This window comes from Vicia villosa, linkage group LG4 (genome assembly GCF_029867415.1).
Source record: "Vicia villosa cultivar HV-30 ecotype Madison, WI linkage group LG4, Vvil1.0, whole genome shotgun sequence".
In the NCBI taxonomy this organism is placed as follows: Eukaryota; Viridiplantae; Streptophyta; class Magnoliopsida; order Fabales; family Fabaceae; genus Vicia; species Vicia villosa.
The window spans coordinates 25,510,190-25,528,751 of record NC_081183.1 but is presented as its reverse complement, the minus strand read 5'-3'; the positions used below and the strand labels follow the sequence as shown (position 1 = coordinate 25,528,751).

The 18,562-nt window shown below is 36.2% G+C and overlaps 2 protein-coding genes across 4 annotated transcripts; one reads left to right on the top strand and one right to left on the bottom strand.

The window, feature by feature from the left end:
• Positions 1 to 6,415: 6,415 nt before the first annotated feature.
• On the bottom strand, positions 6,416 to 9,393 carry LOC131598983 (dynamin-related protein 3B-like). Of its 3 annotated transcripts, XM_058871509.1 has the most exons (6): positions 9,006 to 9,392; positions 7,949 to 8,198; positions 7,204 to 7,486; positions 7,088 to 7,116; positions 6,909 to 6,979; positions 6,416 to 6,702 (listed from the first exon to the last, which is right to left on the bottom strand). In XM_058871509.1, exons 3-6 carry the CDS (start codon positions 7,397 to 7,399, stop codon positions 6,654 to 6,656), a joined length of 345 nt encoding a protein of 114 aa, XP_058727492.1. In that variant the 5' UTR covers positions 7,400 to 7,486; positions 7,949 to 8,198; positions 9,006 to 9,392; the 3' UTR covers positions 6,416 to 6,653. The 3 variants fall into 3 exon arrangements, 1 of the variants encoding a protein (XP_058727492.1); XR_009282475.1 differs by adding an exon at positions 7,692 to 7,729 and having other exon boundaries at positions 6,416 to 7,116; positions 9,006 to 9,393; XR_009282476.1 differs by lacking the exons at positions 6,909 to 6,979; positions 7,088 to 7,116.
• Positions 9,394 to 17,265: 7,872 nt separating this feature from the next.
• On the top strand, positions 17,266 to 18,261 carry LOC131596914 (F-box protein CPR1-like). The gene has a single exon (XM_058869648.1). The coding sequence runs from the start codon at positions 17,266 to 17,268 to the stop codon at positions 18,259 to 18,261; it is 996 nt and encodes a 331-aa protein (XP_058725631.1).
• Positions 18,262 to 18,562: the final 301 nt, after the last annotated feature.

Below are 18,562 nucleotides of genomic sequence, written 5' to 3'. Positions count from 1 at the left end.
ACAAGTTTTTATTCTACTATCAATATCTTTTTCAATTACATCAGGCAACATACTAGTTATCTTAGATGATGGGTGTCCCATTCTTCTATGCCATAACTCATAGAATCAAAACCCATTTGCTTGGTTTGCACAAACTGGTGTCACCACAATAAGCACATAAATCCCCTCAGATTGTTCACCCGCTCCAATCGTCATCCTCGAAGTGCGGTCCCGTATAATACACATTGTTTTTGTAAAGTGAACAATATAATCAGTGTAACGCCCGTATAATTTTAATATTAATTTAATCGGAATATTGAATTAATAATTAGAATTATTAAGGACTTTGTGAAAATAATGAATAAATAATGGTTTTGGCATTTGGGCCATATGAGGAAATAGTAAAAGAAGGAGGGGTGATTTAATAATCCTTTTTACTAATTTTATTATTGTTTTCATAAAACATTTGGTTTGGGGAAAACAAAGAAAGAACGTGAAAGAACAGAAGTCTGAAGAACGAGGAACGTGAAGGAGAACGGTAGAGGGAGAGACCAAGAATCAAGAAAATTGTCTAAGGTAAGGGGGGACTTGTCTGATTTTCATCTATTATCGGGTTAGGGGTTGATAATGCTGAATAGATGTAGAATTCGGGTCGATTGAGTCATATGATAGGTTTAGGGATTGAGTCAAATTGTGTGATGTTTGATCCTTATATTTGAATCCATGATATCTATGTTGTTATGGTCTTAATTGATGCGTGATTGATGTATTATGAGGTGTTCTTCGTGTTGTTTGAGCATTCTATTTCCCTAGGTTCGTACTGGTATGAATTGGGTGAGTTTGGAATGTGTAGAATGTTATTTTCTACAGGTTGGGGTTTCTGAAATTACCGGTTCGCGCCGCGTACATAGGGTGCGCCGCGAACAGTTGGACAGAATGCCAGGAATTTGTGATACGCACAGGTCGCGCCGCGTACCCGCGTTGGTATCGCGAAGGCGTAACTTTTCCTCGCTTCGCGCCGCGTGTAGATGTTTGCGCCGCGAATAGCTTGGCAGAGAGCCAAGGATTTTTGGGACTCTCAGTTCGCGCCGCGAACTGAGATGGCGCCGCGTGCTGTTGATTGTTTTGAGATATTTGAAAAGTTCAAAGATGCATAACTTTTTAACTGTTGGTCCGTTTACTGTGCCATTTTGAGCTAAACGAACCTTATAGAATAATCTATATGATGATGATTGATTGATCTTAGAATGATGAGAATACATGTATGCTATTTCTTATTGATGATGATGATTGGTGCAAATACGTGTATGTTTTCTATATGATGATGATAGAATTGTGATTGAATGATGTTAATATATATGAACATACTTGATGATGATGATGATATTGATGATGATGATGATGGTGATGATGGTATAAGTATGTTATATATGTTGCATTCATTCATATTCATTGACGATACTGTATCCATAAGGATGTGTTGGATAAGTAAAGGGCATGATTCCCATTGTGTGGTATTTGTGCTGGCAGGGCCGTATCTGGATGATGTTGGATCGGTCATGGGTTATTCCCATTGGATGATGTTGGTACCACATGCATAGTGTTAGTTCATTCATATGCATAATTTATGACATGATTGGATGTATTCCAGTGTTGTAAATGTTGATGATGCGTTGGTTGTTGTTTGACTTGTTTTGAATGTCTGTTATGAAACAATTGGGTGAATGATGCAACTGTGACGTGTTATTGCTTTATAACCTTATAACATTTGTTAATTATGACGAGACTCACCCTTACATGTTGTCATTTTCAGATTGAGGATAGCGGCTGTTCGACTCGGTGAGGATTAGCTCATGAGTCAGTGTTTTAGTTAGCGTCAGGTGTCATGCTCTGATAGTTGTAACACTGGGAACGCTTGTTTTGGAGTTTTGATTGTAACTCTATATTTATTTGTTTTGGTTGAAGTCTGATACATTAGTGATATAATGTTGACTTGATGAAGTATTTCCGCTGTGTAAAACATGAAATTGATTAATGAGTTATGATCTCAGGTGTTTCAGTGAATGCATGACTTATACTGACGTGTGCTTTTTCATTATTTATGAATTGTGATACCTCTCTACATGTTACTCTGATTTAATAATGGTTTATTTGTCGCGGGTTATTAGATGGGTGTTACAATAGTGGTATCAGAGCATAGTCGGTCGTTGTGGCCAGAGTCTTAGTGTCAGTGTCAGTCTTTCTGTGTATGCGACTAATACGAGTTATTTGTCGATACTTTTCTTCTGACTGGATTGTTGTGATTAAGCAGAACAAATGGCTGGAAGAGGAGGAAGAAACGATGATGCTCTCGCGGAGGCTCTGGGCATGATTGCTGGTGTACTTGGAGGAGGGACTGTAGGAGCGGGGATTGGTGCTGATAGGCAACTAGGGAATTTTCAGAGGAACAATCCTCCATTGTTCAAAGGCACGCATGATCCTGAGGGTGCTCAGAAATGGCTCAAGGAGATCGAGAGGATTTTCCGAGTCATTGACTGTGCTAAAAATCTCAAGGTGAGGTTTAGCACTCACATGTTATCTGAAGAGGCTGATGACTGGTGGTTAGCAACCAGAGCTGAACTGGACGCGGGTGGTATAGCAATTACTTGGGCTATATTTAAAAGGGAATTTCTGAGGAGGTATTTTCCTGAAGATGTCAGGGGAAGAAAGGAAGTTGAGTTTCTAGAGCTAGTGCAAGGTAACATGACAGTACCAGAGTATGCTGCCAAGTTTGTGGAACTGGCAAAGTACTATGTGCACTACAACAACGATGAAGCCAGTGAGTTCTCAAAATGTGTCAAGTTTGAGAATGGCCTTCGTGATGAGATCAAGCAGGGTATTAGGTACCAGAGGATTCTGAGGTTTGTTGACTTAGTGGATTGTAGCAGGATTTTTTAGGAAGATAGCATCAAGCTGAAGTCATCTCACTCTCGCGAGTTGGTTTACAGAAGGGGTAAGAAGCCTATGGATAAAGGTAAACCATATGGTAGAGGTAAACCTGTTGATTGGAAGAAACCCAGTGGGGGAGATTCCAGTGCTCGTATCAGATGCTATAATTGTGGAGAGATTGGACATCGTAGGAACGAGTGCAAGCTTGATCAGAAGAAGTGTTACAAGTGTGACCAAGTGAGCCATATTGCTGCTGGCTGCAAGAAGAGGGTTGTGACTTGTTACAACTGTGGTGAAGAGGGTCATATCAGTCCTAATTATCCCAAGCCAAAGAAGAACCAATCGGGAGGAAAGGTTTTTGCTTTGACCGGGTCAGAGACTACTCCAGAGGACAGGTTGATTAAAGGTACGTGTTTCATTCATGGCACACCTTTAGTTGCAATTATTGATACTGGAGCAACTCATTCTTTTATTTCCTTGGATTGTGCTATGAGATTGAATCTTGAGATATCTGACATAAATGGAAGTATGGTTATTGACACTCCTGCGTCGGGTTCAGTAACTACTTCGTCTGCATGCTTGAATTGTCCGGTTGACATTTTTGGTAGAGAATTCGGGATGGACTTAGTGTGCCTTCCGTTGAAACAACTCGATGTAATCCTGGGAATGAACTGGTTGGAATTCAACCGTGTTCATATCAATTGTTTTGCGAAGACGGTAATTTTTCCTGAAGAGGTTAGTACTGATAATCTGGAAATGACAGCTAGACAGGTGAATGAGGCTATTGGGGATGGTGCAACAGTGTTTATGTTGTTCGCATTGATGAATGTGAAAGAAAAAGTGGCGAGTAGCGAATTACCTGTGGTGTGTGAATTTCCAGAAGTTTTTCCAGAAGATGTGAATGAACTACCACCGGAAAGAGAAGTGGAGTTTTCTATTGATTTAATTCCGGGAACTAGCCCAGTGTCGATGGCACCGTATCGTATGTCGTCGTGTGAGTTGGCCGAACTGAAGAAGCTGTTAGAAGAATTGCTGGAGAAGAAATTCATTCGTCCTAGTGTTTCTCCGTGGGGTGCGTCTGTGTTACTAGTAAAGAAGAAAGAGGGTTCGATGAGGCTGTGTGTGGATTACAGACAATTGAACAAGGTTACTATCAAGAATCGGTATCCTTTGTCGAGGATTAATGATTTGATGGATCAGTTGGTTGGAGCGAGTGTGTTTAGCAAAATTGATCTGAGGTCTGGGTATCATCAGATACGTGTGAAAGATGACGATACTCAGAAGACTGCTTTTAGAACAAGGTATGGACATTATGAGTATTCTGTAATGCCGTTTGGAGTTACTAATGCACCTGGTGTTTTTATGGAGTATATGAACAGGATCTTTCATCCTTATCTCGATAAGTTCGTGGTGGTGTTTATAGATGACATCCTAATATACTCTAAGAATGAGGAAGAACATGCTGAACATCTCAGAACGATATTAGAACTGTTAAAAGAGAAGCAACTTTTTGCCAAACTATCGAAGTGTGAATTCTGGTTAGAGGAAGTCAGTTTTCTTGGACATGTGATTTCTAAGAATGGTATCGTTGTTGATCCTGCAAAGATAGAAGCCGTGTCACAGTGGGAAGCTCCGAAGTCAATGTCAGAGATTCGTAGTTTTCTCGGTCTTGCAGGTTACTATAGAAAGTTTATTGAAGGATTTGCAAAGTTAGCATTGCCGTTAACTAAACTAACCAGGAAGGGACAAGCTTTTATTTGGGATGCAAAGTGTGAAGAAGGATTCCAAGAGCTGAAGAGGAGGTTGACTAGTGCTCCTATATTGACTTTGCCGAATCCGACAGAATCATTTGTGGTTTATTGTGATGCATCACTGATGGGTTTAGGTGGCGTATTGATGCAAAATCAACAAGTAGTCGCTTATGCGTCGAGACAACTCAAAGCACATGAAAAGAATTATCCGACTCATGATTTGGAGTTGGCAGCTGTAGTTTTTGTTTTGAAGTTGTGACGGCACTATTTGTATGGCTTGAGATTTGAGGTATTCAGTGATCATAAGAGCCTGAAGTATCTTTTTGATCAGAAAGAGTTGAATATGAGGCAGAGAAGGTGGTTAGAATTTTTGAAAGATTATGATTTTGGTTTGAATTATCATCCGGGTAAAGCAAATGTAGTTGTTGATGCATTGAGTAGGAAGACTTTACATATGTCTATGCTGATGGTGAAGGAATTGGATTTGATTGAACAATTCAGAGACTTGAGTTTAGTGTGTGAAGGTACTCCTGCTAGTGTTAAGTTGGGTATGCTGAAGCTGACTAGTGGTATTCTTGAAGAAATCAGAGAAGGTCAGAAAGCCGATGTTGGATTGATTGATAAGTTGACTTTGATTAATCAAGGCAAGAGTGGTGAATTCAGAATTGACGAGAATGGTATACTGAGGTTTGGTGACCGAGTTTGTGTCCCTGATATGGCTGAACTCCGAAAATGTATTTTAGAGGAAGGACACCGTAGTGGATTGAGTATTCATCCTGGTGCTACCAAGATGTATCATGACTTGAAAAAGTTGTTCTGGTGGCCGGGAATGAAGAAGGAAATTGCCGAGTTTGTGTACTCTTGTTTGATTTGCCAGAAGTCGAAGATTGAGCATCAGAAACCGTCTGGGTTAATGCAACCGATGTTTATTCCTGAGTGGAAGTGGGATAGCATATCAATGGATTTTGTGTCGGGTTTACCGAGAACTGTCAGAAATTGTGAAGCTATCTGGGTCGTGGTAGATAGGTTGACGAAGTCTGCACATTTTATACCGATGAGGATGGACTATCCGATGGAGAAGCTAGCTCAGTTGTATATTGAGAAGATAGTTAGTCTACATGGTATTCCTTCAAGTATCGTGTCAGACAGAGATCCGAGGTTTACGTCTAAGTTCTGGGAAGGTTTGCAGAAGGCTTTGGGTACTAAGCTAAGACTGAGTTCTACTTATCATCCACAGACTGATGGACAGACTGAGAGGACGATTCAGTCATTAGAGGATTTGTTGAGAGCTTGTGTGCTAGAAAAAGGAGGTACTTGCACTACAAGAAAATTGATAGATTGCGACAGATATTTGGGTAGGTTACGACGGTAAAAACTGCCGCTATTTACTATCTACGACGGTTATTGTACCGTCGTAGAAACGTGTGTCCCCAAGCTGTTTCGCGACGGTTGCCAAAACCGTCACACCAACCGTCGTTCTCACTCACGACGGGTAGGGAACTGTCGTAAACTGAATATTGTGACGGTTACCAACCGTCGTGAATTTCCGTTTATTTTTGTTTTCATTGTTAATCGCGACGGTTCAAACCGTCGTGAATTTTGGTTTGATTTTTGTTTTCATTGTAGATTGCAACGGTTCAAACCGTCGTGAATTTTATATCTTGTTTTATTTTTACTGCTAATTGTGAGGGTTAAAAACAACCTGCGGGGGGTTAACCCCCGCAAAAATGATGAATTTATAAAAAAAAAATCAGAATAAAAAAATTCGCATTTTTTATTATATCAATAACCTTCATTTTGTCTTAGTACAAACATTAGTTTTTGATATTGAACTAAATTAAGAAAAAAAAAGTATAACACCCTAAAAGCTTGATTTAACAACCCTCCAATACTGAACGAACATCATTCCTAAACGAAAATCACACCACAGCTGAACCAAATGAACACCCTGCAATACTGAACGAAGATTATTCCACAGCTCTTTCCCTTTTACTGTCAGCTGAGGTTCGATCGAGTATAAGCCCCACACCTAAGCTTGAATATCCTAATTTTACCAGACAAGAGAAACCATATTTCAGTATAACACATTGACCTGTATATAGAAAAGAAAAAAAAATCCCCAAATAAAAAAATCCCCAAGCAATTAGCATATGCATATTTGTTTGCAAAGTGTCCTTCCATATTGCATGTATATAGAAAAGAAAAAAATTTAACAGAATATATGCGATAGTTAAATTAGTCAAACAACACCTTCGTTGCAGTATGATAACTTTTCCCTGTAACAGATTTCTGACATCGGTATCTCTGTCAATGATATCCAACTTCATAGCAAAAAAATTTGTGCCTAACACTGTCAGAATGACTTAACAGCATATAACAAAATCCACAAAGATATCCATATAATATAATGTTAGAAGAGTATATTGAACCTTTGTGATTACACCGATCGTTCTATTACCTACATCATATATAATACCATTTAAAACAAATTAAATAGATGTAAAAGAATATTGAAAGCTTTTAGTAAATGGAAGTAAAAGCTTACCCTCGGGATCAGCCACTCCTGCCATCTGAAGAGCATCTAAATTAGCCAAGTCTGAATTTGCCGGTGTGACAACTAGAATAAGACAGGAGGGCTCTTTGATATATGACATGATCATTATTTTGATTCGGGCTTCAATACCAGAAGGCTGGTCGCAAACAAGAATCTTTGTAATACCTGGGAGATCTACAAGTGTCATGTCCAGAGCATGTGGTGAAACAATCTTCAAACAAATCTGCCTGTCTAAGACGCCCTTGTTTTCTCATGCTTCACTATTAGTTTCAACCTATTAAAAGATATAAAGGATTAAACAAGTACAACTAGCCAGAGCATCGTTATCAAGAGTATAATATAATAACAATCAAGAGTATAATATAATAACATGAAATGTAGATGCAAATAAGAAAATTTGAAATTCAACTACTTTTCGAGATACAAAAAATTAAATGATTTCAAGCGGATTATGAATCTTTAAGAAAGTCTATAACTACCAGTGACTATTGTAGTAGTGTTGATGGAACATTGAAAGCTGCAATGACAAATGAAAAAACATAATACATCAAAGCTTATTCAACTATTTATATTATATTCAATTGTACTACAATTCACTAATGTCAGAAGATGGAGTCTCTAAACTACCAATTTCAATTTGTTTCACTCTACGGAGGACCATTGACTGCCATGCATGCATATAATGAACTAGTGGATTGCACCTGAGTTCGTATTTGTTTGGTGGTGATTAAATTACCTGCGTGTGTGAATTATTCTCTTTTCTTTGGTGAATTATTCTCTTTTCTTTGGCATTCGCTTACGAGAGCTAACGAGAGCTTCAAGAACGCTAGACTTTCTGCTTCTCTGAATGTCGGCAACCGCGACTTGAGGTAGGTTGATAGCGGATTGGCTTCTGACGTAGGAGAAAATGTCTTGAATTCGGTTTACCAAAGAGATCACGCCATAGTCAAACAAAACCCTAGCTCAATTTTGACACCGAATGCAATCTAATTTCAAAAACAAACAAAAGCATCAGCCAGTAAAGAAAAAATGCATTGGAATAGCCGGAGCATTTTACAGCGATGAAAGCGGAATTGGTGCATTGTGCGAGAAAGGATTCACAATAAGGGAATAGAGGCTTATGAAAATTATTAACAACAATTGTTGCTCAATATAACATAATCACACAAATAATTCTTAGACTACATAATAGTCTTGGTATATCCAAATAGCACAACAAAAATCACTTATCCAATATCAAGAAAAAGAAACAGCAACTACTGATCCATAAAAACCTACCATGAGTTCATGACATATCAACACAATTTCAACAAACCAACACATGCAATCTTGGCATAACACTAAACAACTATAGAGACATACAAACTACTTCAAACTACTTCTGTTTCAGCAGCAAAAAAAATGGTTGCAAGACAAAACCACAAAGTTTCAAGGAAGAAGATTGATATACAAATACAAATTCAATATATAAGAATTAAGTAATCAACTCATGTAGAATCTTAACTCATGGAACAAAGAAGATACATGACTTACTACTATATATATTTAAGTAATAAATAAATAGTTAAGATTTTGTTATGTCAGAACCTAGTTTTGTGTTTTGGAGTTCTTGAGTTAATGATAATATCCCTGTTTGATACATATCATTTTTCTTACAAACTCCAAATTTCAAAAACCAATTATCTTCCTCAAAACAAGAACCATAGAAGTAAATACAAGCATGGAACTGAAATGAGAACCCTAAATAATCAATAACTAATAACTAGACCATACAAATTTAAACTACTATGTACCTCAAATGAAAACCCCAAAACTCTGCTTTGATTAGAGATGAGTATAAACACCTTGAGACTCAAACACTCGAAAAATAGAATCAATTAACGAAGGTTTTGAAATTTAGAAGGGACTGTTTGCGATTGACGACAAATTCCAACAACAAAAGGAATCGCATATGAATCGACTGAGAAGTGTTTTCTAGGATTTCCCAATTAAGCCGAAAGGGGTTTGAAATTGGTGAATCGATTGTTCAAATTTTCGCGAGTTTTAAATTTGTTGTTTGTGATATACGGTTCGCGTTCCTCTTTCCTCCTAGTGTGCATACGAAAGTTGAGATTCCAGATGAATGAATGTTGAATTTCTCTTTCTTGAATTTTGCTAAAAATATTATTATAAGATTATAGCATGAAAATCCTGTTGTTTATATTAACGATAATGGATATTATAGAAAATAAGCATAATTATTATTTTTCTATCATATGCTTGATGTGCATTCGATAAAAACTAAATTACTTATATTATTTTATTCTATATTTTAAATAAATTATTAATGATGTGATATGATATTATATACAAATGATAAAATGATTAGTGTGAAAAATAGTTAATTAATTTTTTTAAAAATTAAATAAATTTTCATATTTTATAATAATAATGTTTATTCTTTGTAGACGGTTAACTTTTATATTATAAAACTAATATTATTTTTTATGCTGATTGGAATTAATGGTGGTTGCTTTGACGGTGATTCACAGTGACGCCGTGAGTGACTGAGAGAAATGTTTTGATAGTGATTCTTCGTTGAGGGTGAGCGGCCTTGGATGATGATTCTGAAAAAGAAGTGAATAAAAAACATAAAAAGGGATTCAATTTTAGCTCAAAAGGTGCATTAAGAGATGACGACGGGTGAAATCACAGTCGCAAAATTTTTATTCGCGTGAAGGGGTGACGACGGTAGATTCACCGTCGTGCCCTTCGATAACTATTTTGTAATTGTGGGCGACGGTAGGTTCACCGTCGTGAAGTTTGATAATTTTTAAGTAAGTGGGGGCGACTGTTGGTTCACCGTCGTGACCTTTTATGAGTTTCTAATGGTGCATGGTGTGTTACTTGGTTTCGTTGGCGACGGTTAATGTACCGTCGTAACATATAATTTAGGGCGGTTTTTAAACAGTCGTGAATTGATTTTTAGGGCGGTAGTTATATAACCGTCGTTATATTTAATAATTTTTTGAAAATGTAAGGACGGTAGGTGTATACCGTCGTGACACGCGTCTCTATGTTAGAGTTACGACAGTTATCAAGTAACTGTCGCAATTTTTGTGTCGTAAAACCTTAATTTTCTTGTAGTGTTGGGATAGTTATCTGCCTTTGATTGAATTTACCTACAACAACAGTTTTCATTCGAGTATAGGTATGGCTCCGTTTGAGGCATTGTATGGTAGGAGATGTAGAACTCCATTGTGCTGGTACGAAGCTGGTGAGAGTGCTGTAATTGGACCAGAAATTGTACAACAGACTACAGAGAAGATTAAGATGATTCAAGAGAAGATGAGAGCTTCTCAGAGTCGTCAGAAGAGTTATTATGATAAAAGAAGAAAGACACTTGAGTTTCAAGAGGGAGATCATGTGTTTATGAAGGTTACTCCTATGACGGGTATTGGCCGGGCATTGAAGTCAAAGAAGTTGACTCCACGTTTTATTGGACCATTCCAAATTTCTGAAAAAGTGGGAGAAGTGGCATATCGTGTCGCTTTACCGCTGATGCTTGCAAACTTGCACGATGTGTTTCATGTGTCTCAGTTGAGGAAATACATTTCAGATTCGTCCCATGTGATCCAAGTGGATGATGTACAGGTTAAAGACAACTTAACGGTTGAAACGTTGCATGTGAGGATTGAAGATAGAAGACTGAAGCAATTGCGGGGTAAAGAAATAGCTTTAGTCAAAGTAGCTTGGGGAGGACCAGCTGATGGAAACGTCACCTGGGAGTTAGAAAGCCAGATGAAAGATTCCTATCCGGAACTCTTTGCTTGAGGTATGTTTTCGAGGACGAAAACTCTTTTAGTGGGGGAGAGTTGTAACGCGCGTATAATTTTAATATTAATTTAATCGGAATATTGAATTAATAATTAGAATTATTAAGGATTTTGTGAAAATAATGAATAAATAATGGTTTTGGCATTTGGGCCATATGAGGAAATAGTAAAAGAAGGAGGGGTGATTTAATAATCCTTTTTACTAATTTTATTATTGTTTTCATAAAACATTTGGTTTGGGGAAAACAAAGAAAGAACGTGAAAGAACAGAAGTCTGAAGAACAAGGAACGTGAAGGAGAACGGTAGAGGGAGAGACCAAGAATCAAGAAAATTGTCTAAGGTAAGGGGGGACTTGTCTGATTTTCATCTATTATCGGGTTAGGGGTTGATAATGCTGAATAGATGTAGAATTCGGGTCGATTGAGTCATATGATAGGTTTAGGGATTGAGTCAAATTGTGTGATGTTTGATCCTTATATTTGAATCCATGATATCTATGTTGTTATGGTCTCAATTGATGCGTGATTGATGTATTATGAGGTGTTCTTCGTGTTGTTTGAGCATTCTATTTCCCTAGGTTCGTACTGGTATGAATTGGGTGAGTTTGGAATGTGTAGAATGCTGTTTTCTGCAGGTTGGGGTTTCTGAAATTACCGGTTCGCGCCGCGTACATAGGGTGCGCCGCGAACAGTTGGACAGAATGCCAGGAATTTGTGATACGCACAGGTCGCGCCGCGTACCCGTGTTGGTATCGCGAAGGCGTAACTTTTCCTCGCTTCGCGCCGCGTGTAGATGTTTGCGCCGCGAATAGCTTGGCAGAGAGCCAAGGATTTTTGGGACGCTCAGTTCGCGCCGCGAACTGAGATGGCGCCGCGTGCTGTTGATTGTTTTGAGATATTTGAAAAGTTCAAAGATGCATAACTTTTTAACTGTTGGTCTGTTTACTGTGCCGTTTTGAGCTAAACGAACCTTATAGAATAATCTATATGATGATGATTGATTGATCTTAGAATGATGAGAATACATGTATGCTATTTCTTATTGATGATGATGATTGGTGCAAATACGTGTATGTTTTCTATATGATGATGATAGAATTGTGATTGAATGATGTTAATATATATGAACATACTTGATGATGATGATGATGATGATATTGATGATGATGATGATGATGGTGATGATGGTATAAGTATGTTATATATGTTGCATTCATTCATATTCATTGACGATACTGTATCCATAAGGGTGTGTTGGATCAGTAAAGGGCATGATTCCCATTGTGTGGAATCTGTGCTGGCAGGGCCGTATCTGGATGATGTTGGATCGGTCATGGGTTATTCCCATTGGATGATGTTGGTACCACATGCATAGTGTCAGTTCATTCATATGCATAATTTATGACATGATTGGATGTATTCCAGTGTTGTAAATGTTGATGATGCGTTGGTTGTTGTTTGACTTGTTTTGAATGCTTGTTATGAAACAATTGGGTGAATGATGCAACTGTGACGTGTTATTGCTTTATAACCTTATAACATTTGTTAATTATGACAAGACTCACCATTACATGTTGTCATTTTCAGATTGAGGATAGCGGTTGTTCGACTCGGTGAGGATTAGCTCATGAGTCAGTGTTTTAGTTAGCGTCAGGTGTCATGCTCTGATAGTTGTAATACTGGGAACGCTTGTTTTGGAGTTTTGATTGTAACTCTATATTTATTTGTTTTGGTTGAAGTCTGATACATTAGTGATATAATGTTGACTTGATGAAGTATTTCCGCTGTGTAAAACATGAAATTGATTAATGAGTTATGATCTCAGGTGTTTCAGTGAATGCATGACTTATACTGACGTGTGCTTTTTCATTATTTATGAATTGTGATACCTCTCTACATGTTACTCTGATTTAATAATGATTTATTTGTCGCGGGTTATTAGAGGGGTGTTACAATCAGCATCATGTAAAAGTTGATATATTGATATGAGATTGCAATTCAATTTAGGCATAAAAAGAACACGCTTCAACATCAACTTGTCACCAACAGTGACTGTTCCTACTTTCGTTGCATATGTTTGTGTCCTATTGGGTAATCCAACAGGACAGGGCTCTATGTCTCGAACATCATTCATGTACGCAAGAGCGCTAGTCATATGATGGGAGGCACCCGTGTCAATGATCCATGGATTCTTACCTGCCAGTCTTGTACTCGTCCCACCTTTTTGTGCGTTAATCGCATTGAGAAGAGCATTCCACTACTTTGATCTCAATCCCGGCAAAACCTGATCATCTTCATCCTTTTTATTATTCGTCACTGCTTTAGTGTCATCAAAAACTTGTGCCATATTCACCTTTTCATTATTGCCTCTTCCTTTTCCTGCACCATTAATTGGTTGACGCGTCTGCTTTCCGCGTCCAAGCTGACGACCTCCAGATCGTGGTCTTTCTCGCCACCAATCTGGATAACCTACCAACAGAAAACATGAGTCGACATCTTGCCCAAGATGTTTGGAATGTGAGCATGGTTTTCTGCGACCCTGTATGAGATTTCTTTTCCCACCCCGACGTTCTACTAGACTTGACAGCAAAGGCGATTGGATCTCCACGTTCTTCCTTACCTCGCACCATCACGCCAACTCTCTCCTCTTGCACCACCATATTGTATGCTCTGTTCAGATTCGGCAGCAGGTCTAGACTCAAGACATTAGACCGTACGGTCCTGAACTGAGAATCATCAAGGGCCATCAAAAACTGGTGAAGCTTCTCCTCTCCTCTCTTCTTGTTCAGCGTTGCAGACATGCCGCACTTACACCCATTGTATGTGCAAACGGGTATTTTTTCAAAATCGTTCAATTCATCCCACAACTTCTTAAGCCATCCAAAATAGGTCACAATCGGGTCTCCATTCTTCTTGCAATTTGCCAATTCAGACTTTAATTGTTGGATGCGAGGGCCATTTGAAATAGAAAACCTCTATTCAATATCATCCCACAATTCTTTCTCATTCTCCCTGTATGTAATTGTCGATCGAAGTTTCGGTTCAATCGTATTGAAAATCCATGAAACAATCATGGAGTTGACTGTCCACCAATCATCAATTTCAGGAGCATCATCATCTGGTTTTTCAATTGATCTGTCAACGAATCAAATTTTTTGTCTTGCCCTCAAAGAGCCTCGGACTGCACGAGCCCATTCATCATAATTTTAACCCTTCAATTGTACCTGGGTTATGATATTTCCTGGGTTATCACTTGAATACAAATCGTAGGGAGAGTTGTTTCTTCAATTGATACCCTCTTTCATCTTTGTTGCAATCATCCTTTTTCTCAGAATCAAGCTCTGATGCCATGAAGAAATAGGATGAGGCAGAAAATTATGTATTCTATTGATGCTTAAAGGCTAATATATGTATACACAATGTACAGCTTGTACTACACCAGAGTAATTACACCAAATCCTTGGAAATCATCTAAAAAGGGGAATATAATTGAAAGCAATTGAAATCAAATAATTATACCATAAAGACAATAAATGAGTATCAGCTAAATTAGTTTCCAATATTATTCTAATTCTAATACATTTTAATTTTTTATTCGGTTGGACACTTCATAAACGTGTATGATACGTGTCGTACGCGTGTCGGTGTCCGATACGTGTTCGGTATGAGAATACAGTTTCTGATTGGTGTTTCGGAGTTTCATAGTTTATAGTGGGTTTAAATGGGAGTTGCAGCAAGCCCAATTCACTGACGATGTTATTGTCTTAACATTAACACTGGTGTGTTGTAATTTGATATTAGAATCCAATGAAGTGTGTTTAAGAATCTAAGTGACTTGCCTCAACGCCAGCTCAAATTGATCAATGTAAGATATATAACAACAGCGACAAATGGTCTTAATTGGCATCACAAAATCAAGCAGTAAAGTCGGTGACATATTGTCGCCAAGAAGGATAAATATCAAATTCATGGCGCATAGGAGGTAGGGAATGTGCGGAGGGTGCTTCCTCACTCCCCGTTCCGCCCTCCAATTGTTCCCCATCCCAGTCTCCATCCCCGCCACAAGGGAATATTTGTCTCCATCCCCATAGTTCTCATGGAGATCCACGAACATCGAGTTTTAAGAAAAAGATTATACTTTTCAATCAAAACTATAACCCTAATATTTCTCTTTTTTTTCTTTTTGTTTTATTGAAAAAGCGCATATATTTTGCATCTTTTAAAAAAAAAACAAAAACACATCTTGCATCAATAACAAACAAAAACGCAAAAGCACATGCAGTTGCTAATATTTCTTTTTATGTCAAAAAATAATTATCCAACAGAACCTGTTGCGACAATTCATAATCATACAAAAACTCATTGTCAAAATATATCTTAATGCATATAAAAAATAACAAATTAGAATAGTCAAATATCTAAAAATATCTGCTTATAAATATTCCATAATGTATGGCACAAAATATGCTTATATAATTATATATATATATATATATATATATATATATATATATATATATATATATATATATATATATATATATATATATATATATATATATATATATATATATATATATATAGGGAGCATATCAAGTGAGAGCATTTTTAAATGAGAGATGAGAGGAAAAAATATCAACCATTAGATTCTTCAAGAGAGAGAATGTTAATATATATATGTTCGGGTTTGGGGAATCTGTGGGACGGAGGACACTTTCCTAATCTCCACCCCAAAGTGTCATCGGGAAATTTTTTCCCTCCATCCCCATCCCCGCAGGTGAGAAAATCTCCGACTTCAAAATTCCAAACAAATCATCTCCACGGGGATCCCAGTTAATAGATACAAATTGATATCCATTGAATTTGAAATGTCTAAATAACATTTCTCTCATATCAATATTATTAAATAATCATTTATTTTAAAATATATTCAGTCAGACTTCTCATCTTGCAAAACAATTTTACATTAAAAATATATAATTTAATTTATATGCACTAATAAGTTTTTATACTCTTAATCATTTAAATCAATTGGTACAATTATTTCTTTAAAATAATTATTTTTAAAGTCAAACTCATAATTATTTTAATAACTTATTAATAAATTATAACATTTAAATTTTAAAATATTGCCTATAAACATAATATATGTATTTTTTTTCTGTATGTAAGAATATGTTAATAGGAGAATTAAGGGTTCTCCAACTTGATTAGGGAAATTCTAAAAAATAAATAAAATTGATTACCAATCAAATGAAATTACAATAGAAATAACAAAGAATCTTTGCTAATATGTATGGTTTTGTTTGGATTACACGTAATTGACTATATATTAACTAATTTTATATATTTGATTGAATTTGAGTATAAGTTTTTATGTTGTTTAGAATTTATTTTATTTAAAAAAATAATTCATAACTTTTTAATATAAAGGTAATATTAATATTATAAATTTTTATTCAATTTATATTTTAAAATATTAATAAAAAATAAGAATAAAGGTAGCACACTCTTAAAAATGTAAAATAGTTTTATATAGTTATTTAATAAAAATTCATTAATCAAGTATGTCACACCAATTATTTAATAGACATTCTTCAATCAAATATGTCCTACCATTAACATAAAAATATCATGATGACTTACCATAATACTTGGTTGATAATACAAAATATTTTACACTACATATCATTTTTTTTCTCTATTAAAATTTGTAATTTCTATTACTTTTGGTTATTAAAATTCGTAAAAGTTATTTAAAACATTATATAACTTAAAATGACAGTTATTATGAATTTAGAATAATCTTTATGAATTTAAAATTTTTTTTTTTTTAAACATGAAACTAAAAATTGGCAAGGACTATTCCTAAACCCTAATATCCTCCATTTTAATATAAAAATTGAATAATATTTTAATTTCTTTTATTACTATTAACTGCGTATAACCGCCATTTCCATATCGATCTAGACATTTATTTTTGGTTTAATTTCTTTTCTTACTATTAAGTGCTAATATTTGAATTTGTTTTATTTGACAATTCCTTGGATCAATTTTGCAACTGCACGCAGCATCACGTTACTTCCATATGGTTTCAACAAATGCAAAGGTTAGTAACCATGTTCCTGAAGATATCATCTTCTCTATTATGTCTAAACTGCCATTAAAATCTGTGAGTCGGTTTACCTGTGTGCGTAAATCCTGGACTCTTTTATTTCAAAACCCTATTTTCATGAACATGTTTGGTAAAAACCCTTATGATGAAGCTACTCTCCTTCTAAACCATTTCGATAATATCGACCGGAAATGGAAACTGTATCTTGTCTCTGCTGATGAGGAATTTGAAAGTAAAGTGCAACTGAACTGGCCATTTCCTTTCAGCCAAAACTTTGGTCCTTCTTATCCTCATATTGTAGGTTCTGCTATTAACGGCATTCTTTGTATATATAATAAACAAAACTCTTCCATGATTGTTTTATGGAATCCCGTTACGGACAAGTTAACTAGGGTTCCTCCGAGTAGGGCTAGATTATTGTATAATGAGTATGAAACTCTTTTTGTTATTCATGGATTTGGTTATGATCATGTTAATGATGATTATAAAATCATTCAGCGTATTGTTTATTTCGGACGCTATTGGCAATCAGTGCCATCGGGTCCTTTTTGGGAGTTATATAGTTTGAGAAGCAACTCATGGAAGAAAATTAATCTTGACATGCAAGAGCGTTACCTACTGAGTCATGGATTGGGTGTTGAAGTGTATTTGAATGGAGTGTGCTATTGGTGGGGGGAGTCAGATGATGAAACATATGTTGTGTCGTTTAATTTGAGCAATGAGATGCATATTACCACTCTCTTTCCCATTAATTTGGATGATTTTATAGGGTTTGATAGACATTTGGCTGTGTTGAATGGGCATGTTGCAATGATATTAAGTTATGTAAAGAAAACTTCGCCTTCTTTTAACATATCAATATCAGTTTTGGGTGAGGCTGGTGTTGCGGAATCGTGGACTAAACTCTTTGATGTTAGACCATTGTCTTGTATCGAGCATCCTATAGGATCGGGCAAGAAGAAGGGTAATGTGTTTTTCAGAAAAGGCGATGATGAACTAGCTTGTCTTGATTTATCTACTGGAGTAGTGGAGAACATTGGTGTTAAAGCAAAAAGAAATTGTTCTCAAGTGGTTGTTTATAAGGAAAGCTTTCTTTCTGTTGGAGGAATGATTAATTAGTTTTTTTTTTGTTGTTGTCTAAGCTTCAAGTTTGTGCCCTCAAGGTTTACTAGCATAGTTATCAGAATTTAGCATTTTATATGCAAATTGGTTTGCTATTTTCATGTTGTTTTAATTTTGATTGTATGAGTGATCTCTTTTATATATTTGATGCTCTCTGTGTCATGTTGAAGGAACTCATACTTTGTAAACTTTTCATGGTTTTCTAATGATCAACTTACATCCTGACTATATTCTGTGTGTATTAGATTTAATATATATCACATTCTCGAGCAAATAGTCATATTAGTCTATATGTATT

What these genes read in the sequence shown, in the direction of transcription:
- LOC131598983 (XM_058871509.1), bottom strand. Translation starts at nt 7,399, where the DNA reads ATGACACTTGTAGATCTCCCAGGTATTACAAAGATTCTTGTTTGCGAC. An exon ending in AGGAGTGGCTGATCCCGAGG is followed by an intron (nt 7,117 to 7,203) that starts GTAAGCTTTTAC and finishes TATATGATGTAG; the next exon opens with GTAATAGAACGATCGGTGTA. An exon ending in CGATCGGTGTAATCACAAAG is followed by an intron (nt 6,980 to 7,087) that starts GTTCAATATACT and finishes TTTGCTATGAAG; the next exon opens with TTGGATATCATTGACAGAGA.
- LOC131596914 (XM_058869648.1), top strand. Translation starts at nt 17,266, where the DNA reads ATGTTTGGTAAAAACCCTTATGATGAAGCTACTCTCCTTCTAAACCAT.